We start from the raw sequence: 18,367 nt of genomic DNA, 5'->3' as shown, positions 1-18,367 counted from the left end.
TGCAAAGATTTGCTGCTTTCAGAACAAGTCAATGAGCTGTCAATGAATTAAGTCAACCTGTGGATCATAAAAATGTCAAAATGCTGCATCTGGTTAAATGGGAGAAAAGAGACTGCTTTACTTGCCGTTTCTGCCCACCCTGACCTGTAATGTTTTTAATCATGAAGATGGAACAAACTGTAACATTTAGTTTCCAGCATTTAAACACAAATAGTGAACAATCTGTCACTCAGGACTTTGTGATATAGAAACCAGCACAACACTGATGAAAAATAATGGACATTTAAAACTTACACAAAGTGCCTTTGTATATATACTATTGTGAACTACAGTGTTTGTGTGTGTACATATGTACACACATAAAATGATGAAGTGTTTTGAACTGAAATTTAACAGATTTTGAATGATTATGTTACTAGAGAGTAGGTTCTTGTCACTGAAGGAATTCAGAGACGAGACACAGAGGTCAGGAAAGTAAAGTGGGGATTTATTAAGGGATAGGACACACTCAGGTGGGAGCGGGCAAACTCAGGTGAGCAGCTGCCCTGAATTTCTTTGGTAAAATGGTTACACAGGGTGTAGAAATGAATGGGTGGGATATTCATTGGGGAGGGAGGGGTTTGGGGGTTATATTCCCTGACTTTCATCCCAGCTCCACCTTCCCAAAAGGAGGAGGGATTTTTGTCCTTATTTAGTCTGGATCAGAAGTGTCACAGCATCAGGGCATGATGGGTACTTCTAATCTGCAAGGCTAATTTTATTGAAAATGTGGGCATAATGAGCAAATGGTTACATTTAGACATTGGAGATTCCTGCCTCTTCCCACCTTTGTCAGCCTCTAGGCCACTTGTCACCCCAAAATGTGTGATTTCTTATCAGTCTGGAGGTTCCTGCTTTTCTCTGCCCAAGGATCCCTGTTGTTCACAGGATGTGTGGTTTCCCGGCCCCTGGCCCGTGCCCCAATTACTGGGCTCATGTCTAGCTCCCTGCCTGCTCTAACAACTGCAGCGCATGGATGCTGGGCTTTCTCTGTTTCTTGCACACTGCTGGTCTCATGGTCCCACTGATGGAGGGTGCTCACTGTTCCTAGCCAGACTGATGTTACCTTTGTCCCTTTAGTCTGTGTATCATCTCACCCAGCTGGTCTACAGCCATAAAGTTATTTCAACAAACACTTTGCTCAGTACAGCTGTTCAGGTGTTATTAGCAGAAATAGGACAAAGGTCCCCAGAATGCCCAACCAGTCACTGGCCCTGGTAGACTACACAGTTGGCCCCAATCTGTCACTCCTGGCAACCACACCCTTGCTGTCTGCTCAAAGCAGTCTATTTCCCCATCCTTTGACTTTGTTTCATTTTGGTTATAGGCAAGAAAGCAGAAGTAACAGTGTGTCAGTTTTGAGTGTAGGCCTTAAGAAGTCTCTCTAGTGGTTCCTTTTTTGTGCCTCTGCCTGCTTAACTAAATCACCTGAGGAGAATGAAGGATGAGCCACCCTGGTTAATCCACAGACCCGCAGTGAAAGCAGAGGCAGCTATGAGAAGAAAGGGGAGCTGGTGCCTGAAACGAGCTCTGGGATGGTTTGCTCTGCAGCATTACTGGGGCAACAGCTAACTGACAAATTGCCAAACCTCAGCTTTTCCCGAAAGTATACACAGCAAGACAGGACCAAAGGTACTGGTAACTAAGGAGATTACAGAGGCAATCAAACCACAGTGTTTCCTAAATTTGAAAATATAAAGACCTCTCAATGACATTCTTGTGGCCTTTAAATTATGTTAAATATGTACATATATAACACTTAATACGTTTTTCTTAAATGTATAGTTCTTATACCCTCAAGACCAGGGCACTTACTCATTACAGACAAATACTACCAAGCTAATAATATTCAAATGAACATTGTAATGTATTTCCCCAGAAACAAGTTTCCTTTGTGTGTTGCACGACCACGTCACTGGTATAAAAGTTTCTGCTACATCATGACACACGTTATCCTGAAGGAACCCCCTGTTCTGCCAAACTGCACACTGACAATTCTAGGCTCCTAGGAAAGATTGGGTCTGAGTAAAGCCAATTCTTCTGGTCCCAACAGATGGAGGCTGAGTTCTGAGCACAGGAGCCCTCGCTCACTTCCCTCTGGTCAAACGTACAACTAGGGAGAAGGTAAGTCAACTGCAACCAACTTGTTATCTCTGAGGCTACTGACCAGAGCCCCAGAGTTCGACCCTGTGCGGCGGCTCACAGATGGTGGGGGCAGGAGCCTCCTGAACGTGGTGGGGGTGGCGGCCCTGGATCTTAAATAAAACCCCGAACCGTTTTAGTCGTCCCATCAGAAGCAGAAGCAACAGATAAATGTGCACTGACAGAGAGGCTGTGTGGGAGAAGACAAGGCGGCCTCCCTGGCATGTCATGAAAGATGTTTTAGGAGCTGAATTCCAATCCAGACCAGGAAGAAAAAGAGCTTCAGAACCCCAAGTCCTTCTACTCTGACTCACACACATGCAGCCACGTCCTCATCCCACAGGGCACCTGGGTGACGGGAAGGGAGAGCCTGCACTGCAGACAGCGAAGACGGGACCTTCCTCTGAAATTCACCTAATGATAAGACTGCAGATCTGGTTTACCTCCTGGGTGTCTCAGTATCCCAGGAATTCATCTAGAAAAGTCAGGCTCCAAGTCTGTCGAGGCGACGGTAGAATGAGAAGAGAGCAATCCCACCTGGTCTGGGCCTCGGGAGCACAGGGTGGGGGCTGCCCCTAACGGGGCTGAAGGGCGCCGGGCAGAAGTTCAGGGGTAAGCAGTGAGGCCACAACTCCGAGGGCTGTCCTCCGAGGGACGGCACCTTGGAACCTGCAGAGCCTCCGGCCCTATCCAAGACCACGTGCCTGCCAAGGCCCCCAGCAGGCTCGCCGCGCACTGGGGCAGGAAGGGCACTGGCTGAGGGCCCCGCTGAGGAACTCCAAAGGCTGGGGCTCCCGAAGCCTGCGCCCACTGCCCCTGTTTCCACAGGCTCTGCCAGGTCTCTCCTCTCAGCTGTGCTCCTGCCTCCCCTGCTGGACCGTCAACCCCTCCAAGGCAGAGTCCCTTCACCTTCTTCCCAGGGCCTACTGAGAAGAGCATTTCTCACATTTAGAATCACTAGGGAGCTTTAAAAAACAACCCAGATCAACGCCAGCAGGTGAGAAAAGACAGGTGCGAAGGCACTCTCCACCACCACCCCACTTTTCAGGTGGGCCCATGCCGGCCACGACAGGGTGCAGCGGAGGTGGGAGGGTGGCGGGGGCGCCCGGAGCCATGTGGCCGCCGTGCCTCGCCGACTCCGTGCAGCCCGCGCCCCTCCACCTCCACCCGTCCTAACCCTGCTCCGTGCTGCCCTGCCGCTGGAGCCCCACTGGCTGACAGCAGGCTTTACAGTCACTCTCATCCCTTCATCTCTCCAGTCTGCAGTTTGCTGTTTGCGTGACGTTCGGATGCAGAGGAAAAGAAGAACTTCCACGGATGCTGCCTCCCGTAAAGCCCTAAAGCCTGGCTGCCTTTAATGGGGCCCTTGTTACTCCTCACACAGGAGAACACTCACTGGAGACCCCCAGGTCTCTCAGACCATCACCGGCAGCACACAGACAGCCGTGGGTTTTACTCAGAACTGAAAAATCCGAACCCTTCCTGGAGGACGCCTACCTAGGGATGCGCCCTCCTGCCTTTCCCTGAAATGCGCCCACTGCAGCCAACGACGTGCAAGCCAGCCGTGCCAGTGCCTTTATTTTTACTATTTGTAGAAAATGGGGATTTAGATTTCAAAGTTTATATTACAAAATTACCAGCAGCAGTTTGAACCAGTTCCATGATGCTTATGAACTCTACTTTGCTGACAGAAACAAGGCTATTATTCCAAAAGCAGGACAGGACCTGTCCCAAGTGGGCCCACTCTGCATCCCATAGACTCTGAGAAGCCGCGCCACTCAGGACCCGTTGGTGACTGTGTCTTCTTCCATCTCCTCTTCGCCGTCATCAGTGGGGCCTAGGGAAAAAAAGCCAGGGGTCACACCGACCTGAGAGCATGTGCTTGCCCCGTGTGCGTGCGTCTACCCCATGGGGCTGCTACAGGCTAGGCCTGGGACTAGGTCTCTGGGAGCCCAGAGACCACCTGTCTTGGCAGGTATGGGAAATTAGTTCCTAAGGGAAAGGGTCACGAACTTAGAAAGTCAAACCTGTTGTGTGTCATTCTAACCCACTGTGGTCAAGCTAATTCAGTTTTTGTGAGGATGAAAAGCTTATACTTTGTTTTGTTCTTGCCACTGCTACGCGCAAAGAAACTAGAGGAACACTTAAAACAAAACAGAACGCCTGGATACCTACTACATGCCAGATACTGGGAATAGTTAGTGACTTTACTGTCTCTACGTTAGGAAAAATACAGCAACGACAACCAAATGGCTGTCATACACTTTTTTTTGGTGGGGGATTAGGTGTATTGATTGACTGATTGGTGGAGATGCTGGGGATTGAACCCAAGACCTCATGCATGTTAGGCAAGCCCTCTACCACTCAGCTATACCCTCCCCCCTCCAAATGGTTGTTATATTTGTCAACAATTTATTGCAGATATTTGAGTCAGTGTATTCTGAAAAAGGAAATGTTTTAACCCTGTCAATGTTTGGGAAAATTACTCAAGTTTGAGCCTACTGTTTCTACAGCTGGACCCAAACATCACATTTCAAGACACACAAACTACCAAGAAAGAACATCACTGGGAAGTGCCCCTCAGAAGCCCGGGCCTGCTGAGATCCAGAGAACCCTCTCCTCAGCGTGCTCCGTGTGTGCTCAGGTAAGGCCCAAACAGAAAATTCTAGGGGAAGCACGTTAACTCAGAAATTCTGTCATCCTGCAGTCACAATAAGCAATTTGACGTTGTGTTCCCCCCACCCTGTCACCATTAAGCCTTGAAAGCCTTCCATGGACTTCTTTTGTTCTGAGGACCCCAGACCTGACCCACCATGTGGCCTGCAGTGCCCTGGCTCACGTCCTCACTGTGGCCCATCTGGCAACACTGCCTGCATCCCTGGCCCTCCGCTCACACTGTCCTCCTCAGATCAAGTGTGTGAGGCTCCTTAACCACAAGTTTCTTGCTGGTGTGGTTTCCTCCCCATTAGAACGCCCCTCTGCCTTTGTCAAACAGTTCTCAAATATTTTACTTTTAGGACCCAAAGAGCCTCTGTTCAAATAGATTACATTTATCGACACTGTATTAAAAATTAAGAGTATTTTAAGAAACAATAAATCTACTACATGTTAATACTTACAATTTTATAAAATGTAACAGAATTTTCTAAAGCAAACATCTTTAGTGAGCAGGCTGGCCTCACTGTCTATTTCTGCCCGTCTCTGTAGCGCCTGGCGGACAGCAGGCAGATGGACCCTCATTTGGACTCATCGTTCCCCGGCTACACGATGTCGTTCTGACCGAAGGCTGGAGGGAACATGAGCCTCGCACAGACAGGTGGTTAGGAAAGGGACGGGTATTTTCGTGGCCTCCGCAGACAGCTGTGGATGCCTCCTGTCACACCAGGCCCTAGATGGCAACGTGCAGTCCGAAAGCTCATCATCACTGAACGTCACACACGCTCCAGCATCGCCTTGGAAAACACTGGGTCGCTAAGTCACGCGGATTTTCAAATGCTGACCCATTTCGTTACACCGTGTCCAAAATATCACATTCATGAATACCAACACTTTCCACAGGAAAAGTCCAGAAGTCCTGGGAAACTATCAGGTTACAGTTGTAGATAAAAGTTTTCCAACCTCTAATTTTTGCCTAAAGTTCTGAGTATCATCATTGGTAACAGGCACCATGAGCCATTCTGATGTGACAAGCTCACTTCACTTCCTGCTGGAGAAGCCACCTGCCTCGAGGGTGGAGCAGGTGCATGGTGCGGGCAGACAGCCCCACCTGGGCGCAGAATGCTCTGTGCGCCGGACTCCATCCCCTGGACCTCCAGAGAGACGCCACGCATGGGGCGGTAGTTAATAGCACTACTAGTCCTCACTGCCTCAGGAAGGACATTCCTAAGCAAACCTGTACACAGTTCACTGACGGCAGAGTACAGGGCAGTGTGGAATGACACCTAGCAACACCCTTCGGTCCGCCCTGACCTGTGCTGAGGCGCCAATTTTACCCAGCCTTGCTTTTGAACCAGCAGGTACAAGTGTTAATACCATTAAAGAAAAAGAAAAGCAAATACGCCGTGGTGTTAATATAGGAAGTTTCCCTCCCAAAACCCCAGGGGCCCAAGGACCACAGTGAGAACCACAGGTCTAGTGAATGTCTCACTTGTTTTTTAGCTTCAGTTCACACATTATCTCCCCCAGGAAACCTGCCCCGAGCTGCTGGTCTAGTTAGAGGTCCCCAGTCACGTTCACACCAAAACCTGTAACGCGCATGACTGGGGTGGCCTCACTCTCTACCCCAGCGCCCAGCATGCCGCCTGACACGACTGTCAGGACAGCTGACACTTCCAAGGCCCTGGCCTGTGCTATGTGCTGTCCGCGCAGAGTCTGCTCGGCGCCCCTGTGACCTCGTGAGGTCGGCACTATTACCGTCTCAGCTTTAAAGATGAGACAGACAATTAAGTGGGGATTAAGAAAGTTACCCAAGGACTGAGCTTGGCCCAGGTGGAGTGGCTCTGCAGCCTGTGTCCCTGCCCATGAGGCGACCCGACACGTGCAGCCGCAGAAGGCCTTGATTCAGTCTCACTTGATGGCTGTGAAATAGCATTTGCTTCAACTTTTACATACAAAAACCCCATGGTGTAACATTGTCACATGATTTCTCTTCAAAGGGTGTTTAAAGGAACTTTGTGTACATTAGGTTAGATGGTCACGAGGCACAACCCTAGCAATCTCGGATCGGGACTGGCGCGGGGTCACTCGAGTGTGCTCTTACTTTGGAAGTACAAAGACAGAACATCATTTCCTGACCTGCTCTGCGCTCTCTGCCGGGGATCTGGCCGGACTGCAGCAAGCCCTTCAGCCGCTCCACCTCAGCCAGGGTTGACGCGTTCGCTATGGCGCTCTGGACGGCAGAAGACAGTGCAGACGACAGTTACTTTATCTACTTAGATCGGCCACTGAGAAAACACTTAGAGAAATTCACACCATCTTTCCAAGCTAGAATATTAAATAGTTCTTTGTTGGGGGAAGAATTTTACTGGCACACTGAAATCAACCCAAAAGCCAAATTATAAATTTCCCAAATTGGTAAAGAGATGCAGAACCTCTTATAAGAGAGCAAATAATCACTGTATGTGTCCTAAATTTTCACCTAACTGAAGTACCTACTTGGAATTATGCTACTGGATACTTTAGGAGACAATATTATAAAATGAGGATTTCTCATCAAGCAGGATCTTTCAGACAACAAATCTTTGGAAGTAAAAACTAAGGCAACATGCAATGGTCACTAACTGTTCAAAGAAAAGCATGCTGGGAAGATGAGAAAGACCAGCGCTGCCCTGACTTTGACCGACTTGTGTAATTAATTCCAGTCAAAGTCTGGTCATACAAAAATACAGCTTGTTCCTCACAAAAATATAGCTGGATTCTCCCAACTGTGAGGAGAAGCTGCAATGTCTGACATATCACTTGGTACATTACATACTCTTGTTTCTTGAACCCGTAACAGCTCACTTCAGTCCAAGAACCCTAAAACATCCCTACCTTTTTTCTTTTAACTTTCTATTGAAGTCTAGTTGACTTACAATGTTAGTTTCAGTTGTGAATTACACAGCAGTGATTCAGTTATACATATATATTTACTTTCTTTTCAGATTCTTTTCCATTATATGTTATTATAAGAAACTGAACAGAGTTCCGTATGCTCTACTGTAGGTCCTTGTTGTTTATCTATTTTATATACAGTAAACATATTACTACCTTGATTGCTTCCACATCCCCTGGAGACGGCCCACCTTTCTTCTTGTCAGTTGGCAAACCGGCACCTGGATTGAAACTTGGGAGGGGAGGGAAGAACACAACTGTCAAATCCAGACCAACAGAAACTGCTTCTCTTTTACTTTCAAAAGCTTTTGAAAGTAATTCAACCAGTGTAGTATCTTATCTTTGTTAACAAACTGATACGATAAACTCTCTCCTTCAGAAACACCACCCCGTTCATCTTCCCAGAAAGGAGGATGTGGGTAACATCGCAGTAAGGCTGGACACTGCAATATTTGCTCTGCTGGAAGAAATTTAATGTGACCTACGGACCACTGATGGTTGTAGCGGATCATCACGCAAATTTACTGCTATGTGATTGCAGGGCTTTTGTTTCTTTCTGCAGGAGGCAAAATGCCAGACAGACAGTGTTTCTGAAGGGGAAGTGGAGTGAAGTCAGATACCCGGATCTTACGTTTTGCTCCTCCTGGCAATATCCTTTGCAAGCTGTGCACCCCGTTTGCCCTTGAACATTTTCTCTGCCTCCTGACGCTCCTACAGCGACACCACACACAGAGTTAATGGACACAGGAATACCACGTGCATTGAGATGCATTCCTCAGAAAAACACGGAAGAAAACTCTCCTGAAACACTCTGGGCTGGTAAAAATACCAAGAAGCCCATTTCCAGTTCAAAGGAGACTCAGGGGTCTTGCCTTCTCTGGGAAAGCTCCCTGAGGAAAGTTCCCACTCCTAGTTTTCAAGGAGGGGCTCCCAAGGAACTAAGAAGGTTTTAAAAAAAAATCTCCCCATAAGGGGAAAATCATTCCAACAATTAAAGCTGCTGAGGATGGGTTATATTAAGCTCCCCAAAGGGAATGTATCTAAGCAGACACCCTGCTGGGGAGAGTGCTCACTGTGGCCCTGAGACCATGCTACCTCTGAAATCACCAACACCACGTAAGACAGCTTTAACTCCAAGTCCTAGCCTAAACTCTGCTATGAAAAAAAAACTGCCTTAACATGTCCCTCCCGCCACGCACATTTTTATCAGAAACCAAAGACAAAACTCATTGGGCAAGTTTACAAAAATCAGTAACAAAAGTATAAAGGAAAGCACACCAGTCTATAGTGACTTACAACAGAGCAATACTCACTTTCAGTTTCACCTTCTGGAAATCCAGCACTCTGACTTGTGGAACTTTATAAATTACATATAGTCTGTAATGCTTCTTGTTTGTTACAGGATTTCTTAAAATACTACAAGAAAAGGAACAATATAATGCCAATCTTGTTCATAGCACAGCATTCAAGAGGTCCGTTTTAATAAAATCTAATGAGTCCCTGAATTAAGGAAAAGTTCACTATTCTGCGCATTTCAGGGTCATGACAACTTAACACTAGGGAAATTTTAATCGAGCACTGGGCCCAAAGGAAGTATTTTCAATATTTGTTACTTAAAGGTACTTTTTACTAACTGATTGCTTTAAGATCAAGGCTGGTAATGGTGTTACTTTAAAGGACTTCATTGTCACCACAAATAACTTCCTTACCTTAGATAAGTCAGTGATTTGAGAGATGCCAAAGGGTCCAGGTCACCCTGTAAAGTAACAGCCACTGGTAAGAACACGGACACTGCATCCTATTCTGATACTTAGAGATGGTGGATGCCTTTGGAGCAAGGACTTGTCTCTTATTGTTATTTTTTTTACTGTTCCAGCACATAGCACAATACTAGCACATCATGATGTATAGATGCTTCATAAATTTTTACTGAATAAACTAGTTAATGAATTTGAGTTTTCTTAAGCTTAAAATCTTGGCTGTAACAGTTTCTGTCTCAACAGAAGAGACCCAAAAAAGTTGATTTCCTGTAGCAAGCTCAAAAGGGCTACTGATTTTAAAGCAATGATTTAGATAAGTCAGCAATGTGAAAGCTGACATAAGTTTGGAACAAGTTAACTCATACAGGGAACCTCAGGCCAGGATCTTGCTGTGAGGTGGTGTTTCCTGCTAGTACCTTTGGTGCTGGGAGCAACACCGGCACGTCATATTTGAGGGAAGGCACCTTTATTCTAGGCTACTCTCAATCTCTTCAAATACATTTTTCAAGGACAAGGAGTTTAAAAAAAAAAAAAAAAAGGAGGGAAGGAAGGTTAGTTTTTCAATCTTCCCCGACTGTTGCATAAAACATGGTCCAACAAGGATAGAGAAACCAAAAATCTCTGGTCAACAGCTACAACCCAACTAGAGGAAGAGGTATTGTGGCAAGAACCTAAAACAGGGGCACGCAAGGACAAACTACTGTGAAAGCTACGAGACTCGCATGGTGACAGCGTTTGTACAGGAAGATGTCGAGGGAAGGCAGAGGCATCTGACAAACCTCCAAACTTTAAAGTGACCAACAGGCACACAGCTTGAGAACCACAGCCAAAGAATAGGCACAGCCACCGATGGGCACCCTAAGTGTGTGACAAGTCCTGAAGGCCTTTGGGCCTTCACTCTTAACGCTAATCAGAAATTAAGCCGCCCCTACCCCTGTCCCCCAACAGAGCCCTACACAGAGGAGAAACTGCTAGGACCAGATCTAAATGGCACAGGACGGGCAAGAGGGGCATGAGAAAAGAAGTTCAGACAGAAGCAGGGAGGGGAGCAGGGCCCGCGGCTCAGACAGCTGCCACCTGTCAACACTTCACCACCCGAGGGAGCGCCTGAGCTTGTGACCCGCCTGCCATCACTCCAAGAAATCTAAAGAATGACCCAAAAGGAACAAAGGAGGACAAATATTGCACGACCTCACTTATGTGTGGAGTCCCACTTATCGTAATGAGGGTGGAATGGTGGTTACCAGAGGCTAGGGGACGGGGGACAGTGGGAGGTAAGATATTGACTAGGGAGGAGAAACTTTCAGTTATAAGATAAATAGGTTCTGGACTTAATGTACAACATAGTGACGATAGTTAAAAATAGCACACTGTATTCTTGATTTGATTAAAAAAGTTAAGTTCAAGTATTCTAACTGCACACATGAAAAGATAACTGTGAAGTGATGGATAGTTAATCTGTAGCAATCATTTCACAATGTATACATATATCAAAATTCACATTGCACTCCTTAAATATATGTTTTTTGTTTGTCAATCATACCTCAATAAAGCTGAAAAAAAACAAGAAAGGAATAATGGTAACTTCTGTCACACACACACACATATATACAGACTGTGTAAAACAATGATGTCTTGATGGGGGTGAAATGTTTAAGGATGCTGCATTGTTCAGGAGGGGTAAAAGTACTGGTTAACTTTAAACTTAGATAAATAGGTGTATTTTAACTCCTAGGATTCTAAAAATAGAAACAGAGTCTATTTAATAGTTAATTTCTAAACTATTAGAAGAGAAAATGGAATGATAAAAAGAGAGAGAGCAATAAAGGAGAGAAAAAGGAATGCAGATGGATGGGAGAAATAAAAAATTCTAGAAAAGAGAGAAGACCAACTCAAATATACCAGTAATTACACTAAATATAAACAAACTATTTCATTTAAAAGACAGATTTCAGACTGGATTAAAAAAAAGAATCCTATCATATGCTGTTTTCAAGAAACAAATTTAAAATATTTAAGTACAGAAAAACAAAAGTAAATTTTGGATGGAAAAAAATTATGCAAATACCAATTGAAAGACAGCTTGTTTTGGTACAGTGCAGCAGATAAAACGGACATCCAAGTAAAACAGCACTCAGAGAGAGGGTCACAACATATGATAAAAAGCTCACTTCACCAGTAAGATATATAAAATTTGTAGATATCACATAAGATAGCCTAAAGATATATAAAACTACAACTGACAGAACACCAGGGAAATAGTCAAATCCGCTGTCATGTAAGATTAGGACAAACTCAGCCTCTATCTTCACCATCACCTTTATGCAGAGTGACATGTGTCATGCCACAGCTTCCTAATCAATGCACACTCTGGGTTCTACACCTCATAGTTTAGAAAGGCATATCCCCTGATCAGTACTTTCTTACTTTTGGAGTCAAGTACTCCTGTGGGAATCTGAAGGAAGATACAAACCCAGTCCACCAGGAGAGGAATGTTCAGGGAAATAGGGACGACAGGATTAAGGAAGAATAATTAAGGAAGAATAACCTAAAATCGAGTTATATAATATGGACTTACACATCTAATATTTAAATGAAAAATTTAGGTTACAAAACAATTTACTCAAGCTATGTATAAGCTCAAATTTTGTTAAAAATTATACACACAACAGAAATTTAAAAGGCATAAAAAGAAAGAGATCAAAATAAGCAGATCCAAATAGAGAAAATGAAACTTGCCCCCTTATCTCATAGGAAAATCAACTTCAAGTGGATTGTTGCTTTCAACATGGAGTAAAACAACAGATTCTAGAGTGAAACTGTCCAACAGAATTTAATATATGCACAAAAGTAATTTTCTGGTAGCTACAGGAAAACAGAACAGGTGAAAGTAAATTTAACAGTACATTGTTTAACCTATTTCCCCAAATATTATCATTTCACTATCAATATGTGAAAAGTACTGATAATTTACATTCTTTTTTCTGGGTGCTAAGCCTCTGGAATCTGTTGTGTATTTTACAGTTCTAGTACATCTTTTTTTTAAACTTTTTTTTTTAATTGAAGTATAGTTGATTTACAATGCTGTGTTAATTTCTGGTTTACAGTGAATCATATATATTATATATATATACACACACACACATCTATTTTCCTTTTTTATATTCTTTTTCAATTCTGGTCATTACAAAGTATTGACTATAGTTACCCATGTCATACAGCACGACCTTGTTGTTTATCTATTTTATACATAGTAGTGTGTATCTACAAATCCCGAATTCCCAAGTTCTAGTACATCTTAATTCAAATCAGCCACTTGTGGCTAGTGGCTACCATATGGGACACTGCAATTCTAGAAAACAGCACAGATGAGTTTCTTTATGACCCTGGGGTGGTGGAAGCTTAACAGACAACCAACCAAAAGAGCTAAAAACAACAAAAAAAAGATCGATAAAGTGGACTACACTGAATCAGGAACTTCTCTATTAAGATCTCAAACAACACAATCCAAAAATGGGCAGAAGATCTAAACAAACAATTCTCCAATGAAGACATATAAATGGCCAATATGCACATGAAAAAATGCTCAATATTGCTAATTATCAGAGAAATGCAAATCAAAACTACTGTAAGGTATCACCTCACACCAGTCAGAATGGCCATCATTCAAATGTCCATGAACAGTAAATGCTGGAAAGGGTGTGGAGAAAAGGGAACCCTCCTACACCATTGGTGGGAATGTAAATGGGTACAGCCATTATGGGAAACAGTATGGAGATTCCTCAAAAAAAACTAAAAATAGACTTACCATATGACCCAACAATCCCACTCCTGGGCATATATCCAGAAGGAACCTTAATTCAAAATGAGACATACACCCCAATGTGCATAGCAGCACTATTTACAATAAGCCAAAACATGGAAACAACCTAAATGTCCATAGATAGGTGACTGGATAAAGAAGCTGTGGTATATTTGTACAATGGAATAGTATTCAGCCATAAAAAAGAATAAAATACCATTTGCAGCAACATAGATGGACCTAAAGAATGTCATTCTAAGTGAAGTAAGCCAGAGAGAGAAAGAAAAATACCATATGATTATCACTTACATGTGGTATCTAAGAAAAAAGGACAAATGAACTTGTTTACAAAACAGAAACAGACTCACAGACATAGAAAACAAACTTATGGTTACCAGGGTGGGAGGAGGGTGGAAAGGGATAAATTAGGAGCTCTAGATTTGCTAGATATACAACAAGTTTATACCATATAGAACAGGGAACTATATTCAGTATCCTATAGTAACCTATGGTGAAAAAAAATATGAAAACAAATATATGTATGTTCCTATATGATTGAAGTATTGTGCTGTACACCAGAAATTGACACAACATTGTAAACTGACTATACTTCAACAAAAATATATTTAAAAAACAAACAAAAAAAACCCTAAGAGAGTCAAACAGTGAGCTAGAGCATGGAACACTGTTACAACACATAACCAAAAAGGCCCAGACACTGAATTAATGAAGAAAAAGACAAAGAAAAAGGATGCTGAGATAATTTTCTGGATTTTGCAACTTCTCTATAAGGGGCACGTGGTACCTTTAACCCCTCCCCACAAACCCGCTTTCCCCTGGATCCTCTTACCAGTTCCACCAGACTGTTGTTGGTGAGAATGAGTTCTGTCAGGCAGGGCAGCGCCTGATCAAGTCCTTCACCTATGCGGCTGCAATAAAAATAGAGACTCTGAGAAAAAGGGAAAATTAAGTAAGCTAACAGTTTTACCTGGTCCCTGACCAGAGGACTTCAGACTTCAAAGTGGGCAGAACTTTAGAGATCTTTCTTCCAACGCCCTCTCCGACAGAAGGAAATCAAGGCACAAAGAAGGAACTGCCTGGTGTCACAGAGGCGACAGAAGAGTGGGTGATTTTAGAACCCACGCCTCCTGACAGCTGCCCAGGGCTCTTTCCACTGCCACACCGTCTAATGAAACCCATGGAAAGGAGAACCTCCAGTGTAGAACAGACCACTTGGCTCATCTCGTGACTTCTGTGTGGGTAGCAGGGAAATCAAGTGAATCTGCATTCACAGCTCAGTGCAAGACACCCAACAATTAAACAGGATGGAATAGTTAATTCATGAGAAATCCAACTATTTAGAAAAAGCAACTCACCACCCACAACTTCTTGAAGACATCGTTTATAGACCTCAAATAACTTTTCTCTGATAAAATTTACACAGAGACAATGAAAGAGGGTCCAAAAAACAAATCTCCATTTCAATAAGTAGTAGCCTAAAAATCAGTTGTAGTGAAAGAAAAACAGCAGACGATATGAGGTAGAATGAGATGTTGGGTCAAAAATATAACTTAAATTTTACATTATCTTCTTAATATGACCTTTCTGAGAATGGTCACAGAGAATAATTATCACTTTAGAAATAAGCCAAAATGAGTGTAAAGAAGCATGTTATTAATTTAAACCAGAAATTTACCGTGAATATATAAATACCCAAGATTTCTGAACAGACACAGATAAGACTACAGCAATGCCAAATTAATCTCTGGATCTGTGTAGGAAACGTGCAGCTCAATTCTCATTTCAGAAGAAATTAAGTAGCTTTAACCAGCAGTATGCACTACAACTTCTTCAGGGAACTCTGCAACGTTTACTCTAGAGGAAAAAAAATTACTTTCCACTAGTAGACACTTACCATATTCTATTGTTATTCACTAATAATGTTTTCAGTCTTCTCAACAAAGGAAAACCATCCAGTTTCCTGATTTCATTGTCAGAAAAATCAATCGCATCAAACTGGTCTAAGGTTGCACCTAGGTTTTCAATGACAGGAATTTTATACCCTGTGAAAAGGAGGGGAAAAAAATCATCCGAGGATTAATACAGTTAAAAGGTACCTTCAAACATTAGCAGCATTTTATGGTAATGGGAACAAAGCTTTCATTCATTTGGGAAGTGTCTACCTAGCACCTGTGCTGTGTGTGCCAAACACTGCAAGGTACTGGCGCCTAAGACCAGGAATGGGACAATCACATGTCCCAGCTGCCACTAAGCCAAGGGTCCAGCAGTGATGATGACAGGACAGGACAGTAAGGATAAGACTACTACTGACAGTAATATTGGTGGCTAACATTTCTGAGACTATTTACAAGATGCGTCACACCGCTCTAAGCGAAGCCCAGAGCTAGTTCAGCGGCAGAACAGGAACCTGCACCGTGAGCTGCTTATTGCCAGTGTCCAAGCCTGTCTCACGTATTGTGGACAACAGTTCTCCCCCTCTTTTGCATTCCCACAGGACAGATGCATGGAACTAACTTATCAGGACACCTTCGTGATATGACGACAGTTCCCCTTACTTCACCTCCCCTAGTGCCAACCCAGAGTTGAAAGTCAGTGGTTTATACACAAAGGTAAGTCACCCTGTGAACAATTCACTCAAATACTCACTGATTTGTCTAATAGGGCACAACTATCGTGCTAGGTGCTAGAGGAAGTTGACCCAGCCACGGTTCAAGTACACAATTCATAGCTGTAAGGGATACGCCAAAGTAAGTGCTGCACCGAAGTAAGTGTCCGCAACACTGTATGCACTTGAGACCCGCCTGTGCCAAGACTGTAAAACTGGCCCATTCCTCTTGAACGGAACCTTTCTCTGAGAAGCTGAATTCCAACAAGAGGCCAGCACCGGGCTTTGTCAGCAAGGAATCCAAGCAGAAAGCAGAGCCCGAAGCAGTGCTGCTCCTGGAACCCTGTTTCCCCCCCGGGAGCAAATCTCTGGCCAAGACCGTACTGTCTTGGCCCCAGAGAAGCCGCCTCCTCGGATGCTCACGAGCTGCACTGCCAGTGCGTCACCGAGCCTCACTGAGGTCGGATCAGGCAGGAACCTCAGTAGTCTGGGGGCCTTCCCCATCCCTTACGCACGGCACCCGGCGGTGCGGGCCGGGCTGAAACAGGTCGGTAAGAGAGAAACAGACAACTGAAGCTGGTAAGCAGGAAACACGGGGGAAACAACCGCTTCTGGCCCCGGACTTCCTCTCCTCCCTCCCAGGGAAAGACTGCAGCACGTGCCGACACCCTCTAACGTATTCACTGCTCGGCACGAGGGTCACGACCACTAACAGAGCATCTACTGCGACGGCTCAAACGGGACACACGGCCGTCAAGCCCAACCGCGGCCCGCGACTCCGGGCCCGAAGCAGTCGAGGCGGCCCGAGCAGGCAGGAGCCGTGGGAAGACAAGCCTCGGAAGAGCCTGAGGGGCGGTCTTCCGCCGACTACGGCGGTACTCGGGCAGGGCGGGCCTGGCGAGGCCCGGGTTGAGGCGGGACGCAGGCCCTCGGCGCACGCGGCTGGGCGCGGGACGACGGGAACGCCCCAGACCGGCCGCCCTCCGCACTCACCCCGGAGGTCCAGCTCGCGGTCCCGCACGGCGTTAGTGTACTGCGCCGCCTGCTCGATCAGCTCCGCCGTCAGCTTCACCATCCTGTAGCCTCCCGCTCCCGGAGCCGCGGCCGCAGCGCCTCCCGCCAGACACACGTCCCGGCGTGCCCCGCGCCTCACGCAGACACACGTCCCGGCATGCCCCGCGCTCCTCCAGACACACTTCCCAGCCTGCCCCGCGCCTCCTGCAGACACATGTCCCGGCGTTCCCCGCGCCCCGCCGCCAGGCAGCACCAGTAGCTGCGGGCGCATGCGCGCGCAGCTCGACGTCTAGGCAGAAGCAATCGAGGAGCTACGCCCCCGGGTTTGGTCCTGCCAAGATTCTGGCGCGCGTCGGGACCGTGTGGTTCTGGCCCCTTTCTTCCGGCGCATCTGCAGTCCAGAGGGCCCCTGATACTAGACATTTGTGTCCGCAAATTAAGCAGTGTGAAAGCCCCCGAGTGGAATTCTCTCATGCATCAGTGCACGTTGAGATGAAGGGAAGCTGTGACTGCGCGTGTTTATTGTCCATTCCAATACCTTTTGCAAAGTACCCATTCGAGTCTTTCACCTCTTTTTTCCTATTGGTTTGTCTTTTTCTTATTAATTATGGGACTTCTTTATATATTCTGGGTATGAGCATACTCTGTGGCTTGGCTTTCACTTTTTTTTTTTTTTTTTTTTTGGTTCAAATTGCTTAAGTACCAAAGACCTCACAGGGAAGCGAAATACTGTCCTCGTGCACATCATCAATGTTGCAGAACACAAATTTTTGTGCATTTTATTCTACTTAAGGAAACATCCTACTCCCCGGATCGCTTAATCATAATCTGGGCTGTAATTTGAATCAAAAGGATAAGAAACGTGGCTCGCTCTCTCCTTTTGCGGAAGAAACAAAGTTTCAAATGGTCCAATTCAAGCAGAGACATCAGAGGAAGAACCTCTTAGCTCAGGAGGCTTCCCCATGGAGTCTGGGTTGTGCTCTGGTTGGGGGGACAGTTTTACTATGGTCACGTAGGTCTGGGACAGACAGGAAAGGCTTTTCTGCTTACTGACCTTTCCACTCTTCATGGTGTTGTTTAATAATTGGAAATTTCTAATTTTTTTTGTAGTTCAGTTTATGCATGTGTGTGTGCACGTGTGTGTCTACTAGAAGAAATCTACCCTCATCTCCAAAACAGTTTTCTTTGTTATCTCCGAGAGGCTCAATTGTTTTACTTTTCACATTTTGTTCTCTGATTACCCCGAAATAGATTCCTCTTAAACTTTTTGTTGACATGTGATATTCACATAGCAGAATTCAAACTGAACCACCCCCAAGCAGTGGGCATCCAGATCGGCACCAGGATGTGGCCATATCCCAGAGTCCTCTCTTGCCCCAGGAGTAAACACTA

At 45.1% G+C, this 18,367-nt stretch overlaps 1 protein-coding gene across 1 annotated transcript; it reads right to left on the bottom strand.

Annotated features, from left to right (window-relative positions):
- Positions 1-3,742: 3,742 nt before the first annotated feature.
- SNRPA1 (small nuclear ribonucleoprotein polypeptide A') lies at positions 3,743-17,114 on the bottom strand. Its single transcript, XM_031440465.2, has 9 exons — positions 16,955-17,114; positions 15,251-15,398; positions 14,186-14,264; positions 9,483-9,529; positions 9,087-9,189; positions 8,405-8,484; positions 7,930-8,005; positions 6,976-7,069; positions 3,743-4,018 (listed from the first exon to the last, which is right to left on the bottom strand). Exons 1-9 carry the CDS (start codon positions 17,034-17,036, stop codon positions 3,960-3,962), a joined length of 768 nt encoding a protein of 255 aa, XP_031296325.1. The 5' UTR covers positions 17,037-17,114; the 3' UTR covers positions 3,743-3,959.
- Positions 17,115-18,367: the final 1,253 nt, after the last annotated feature.

Source organism: Camelus dromedarius, chromosome 29, assembly GCF_036321535.1.
Source record: "Camelus dromedarius isolate mCamDro1 chromosome 29, mCamDro1.pat, whole genome shotgun sequence".
Taxonomy (NCBI): Eukaryota; Metazoa; Chordata; class Mammalia; order Artiodactyla; family Camelidae; genus Camelus; species Camelus dromedarius.
Note: the sequence above shows the minus strand (reverse complement) of the source record. Positions and strands in the feature narration are given on the sequence as shown.

Excerpts from the sequence above, each read along its gene's own strand:
- SNRPA1 (XM_031440465.2), bottom strand. The coding sequence starts at position 17,036 with ATGGTGAAGCTGACGGCGGAGCTGATCGAGCAGGCGGCGCAGTACACT. Across the intron at positions 9,190-9,482 it reads AAATCACTGACTTATCTAAG|TATTTTAAGAAATCCTGTAA; the intron begins GTAAGGAAGTTA and ends CTTTTCTTGTAG. Across the intron at positions 7,070-7,929 it reads GGGATGTGGAAGCAATCAAG|AGCGCCATAGCGAACGCGTC; the intron begins GTAGTAATATGT and ends TCTGCCGTCCAG.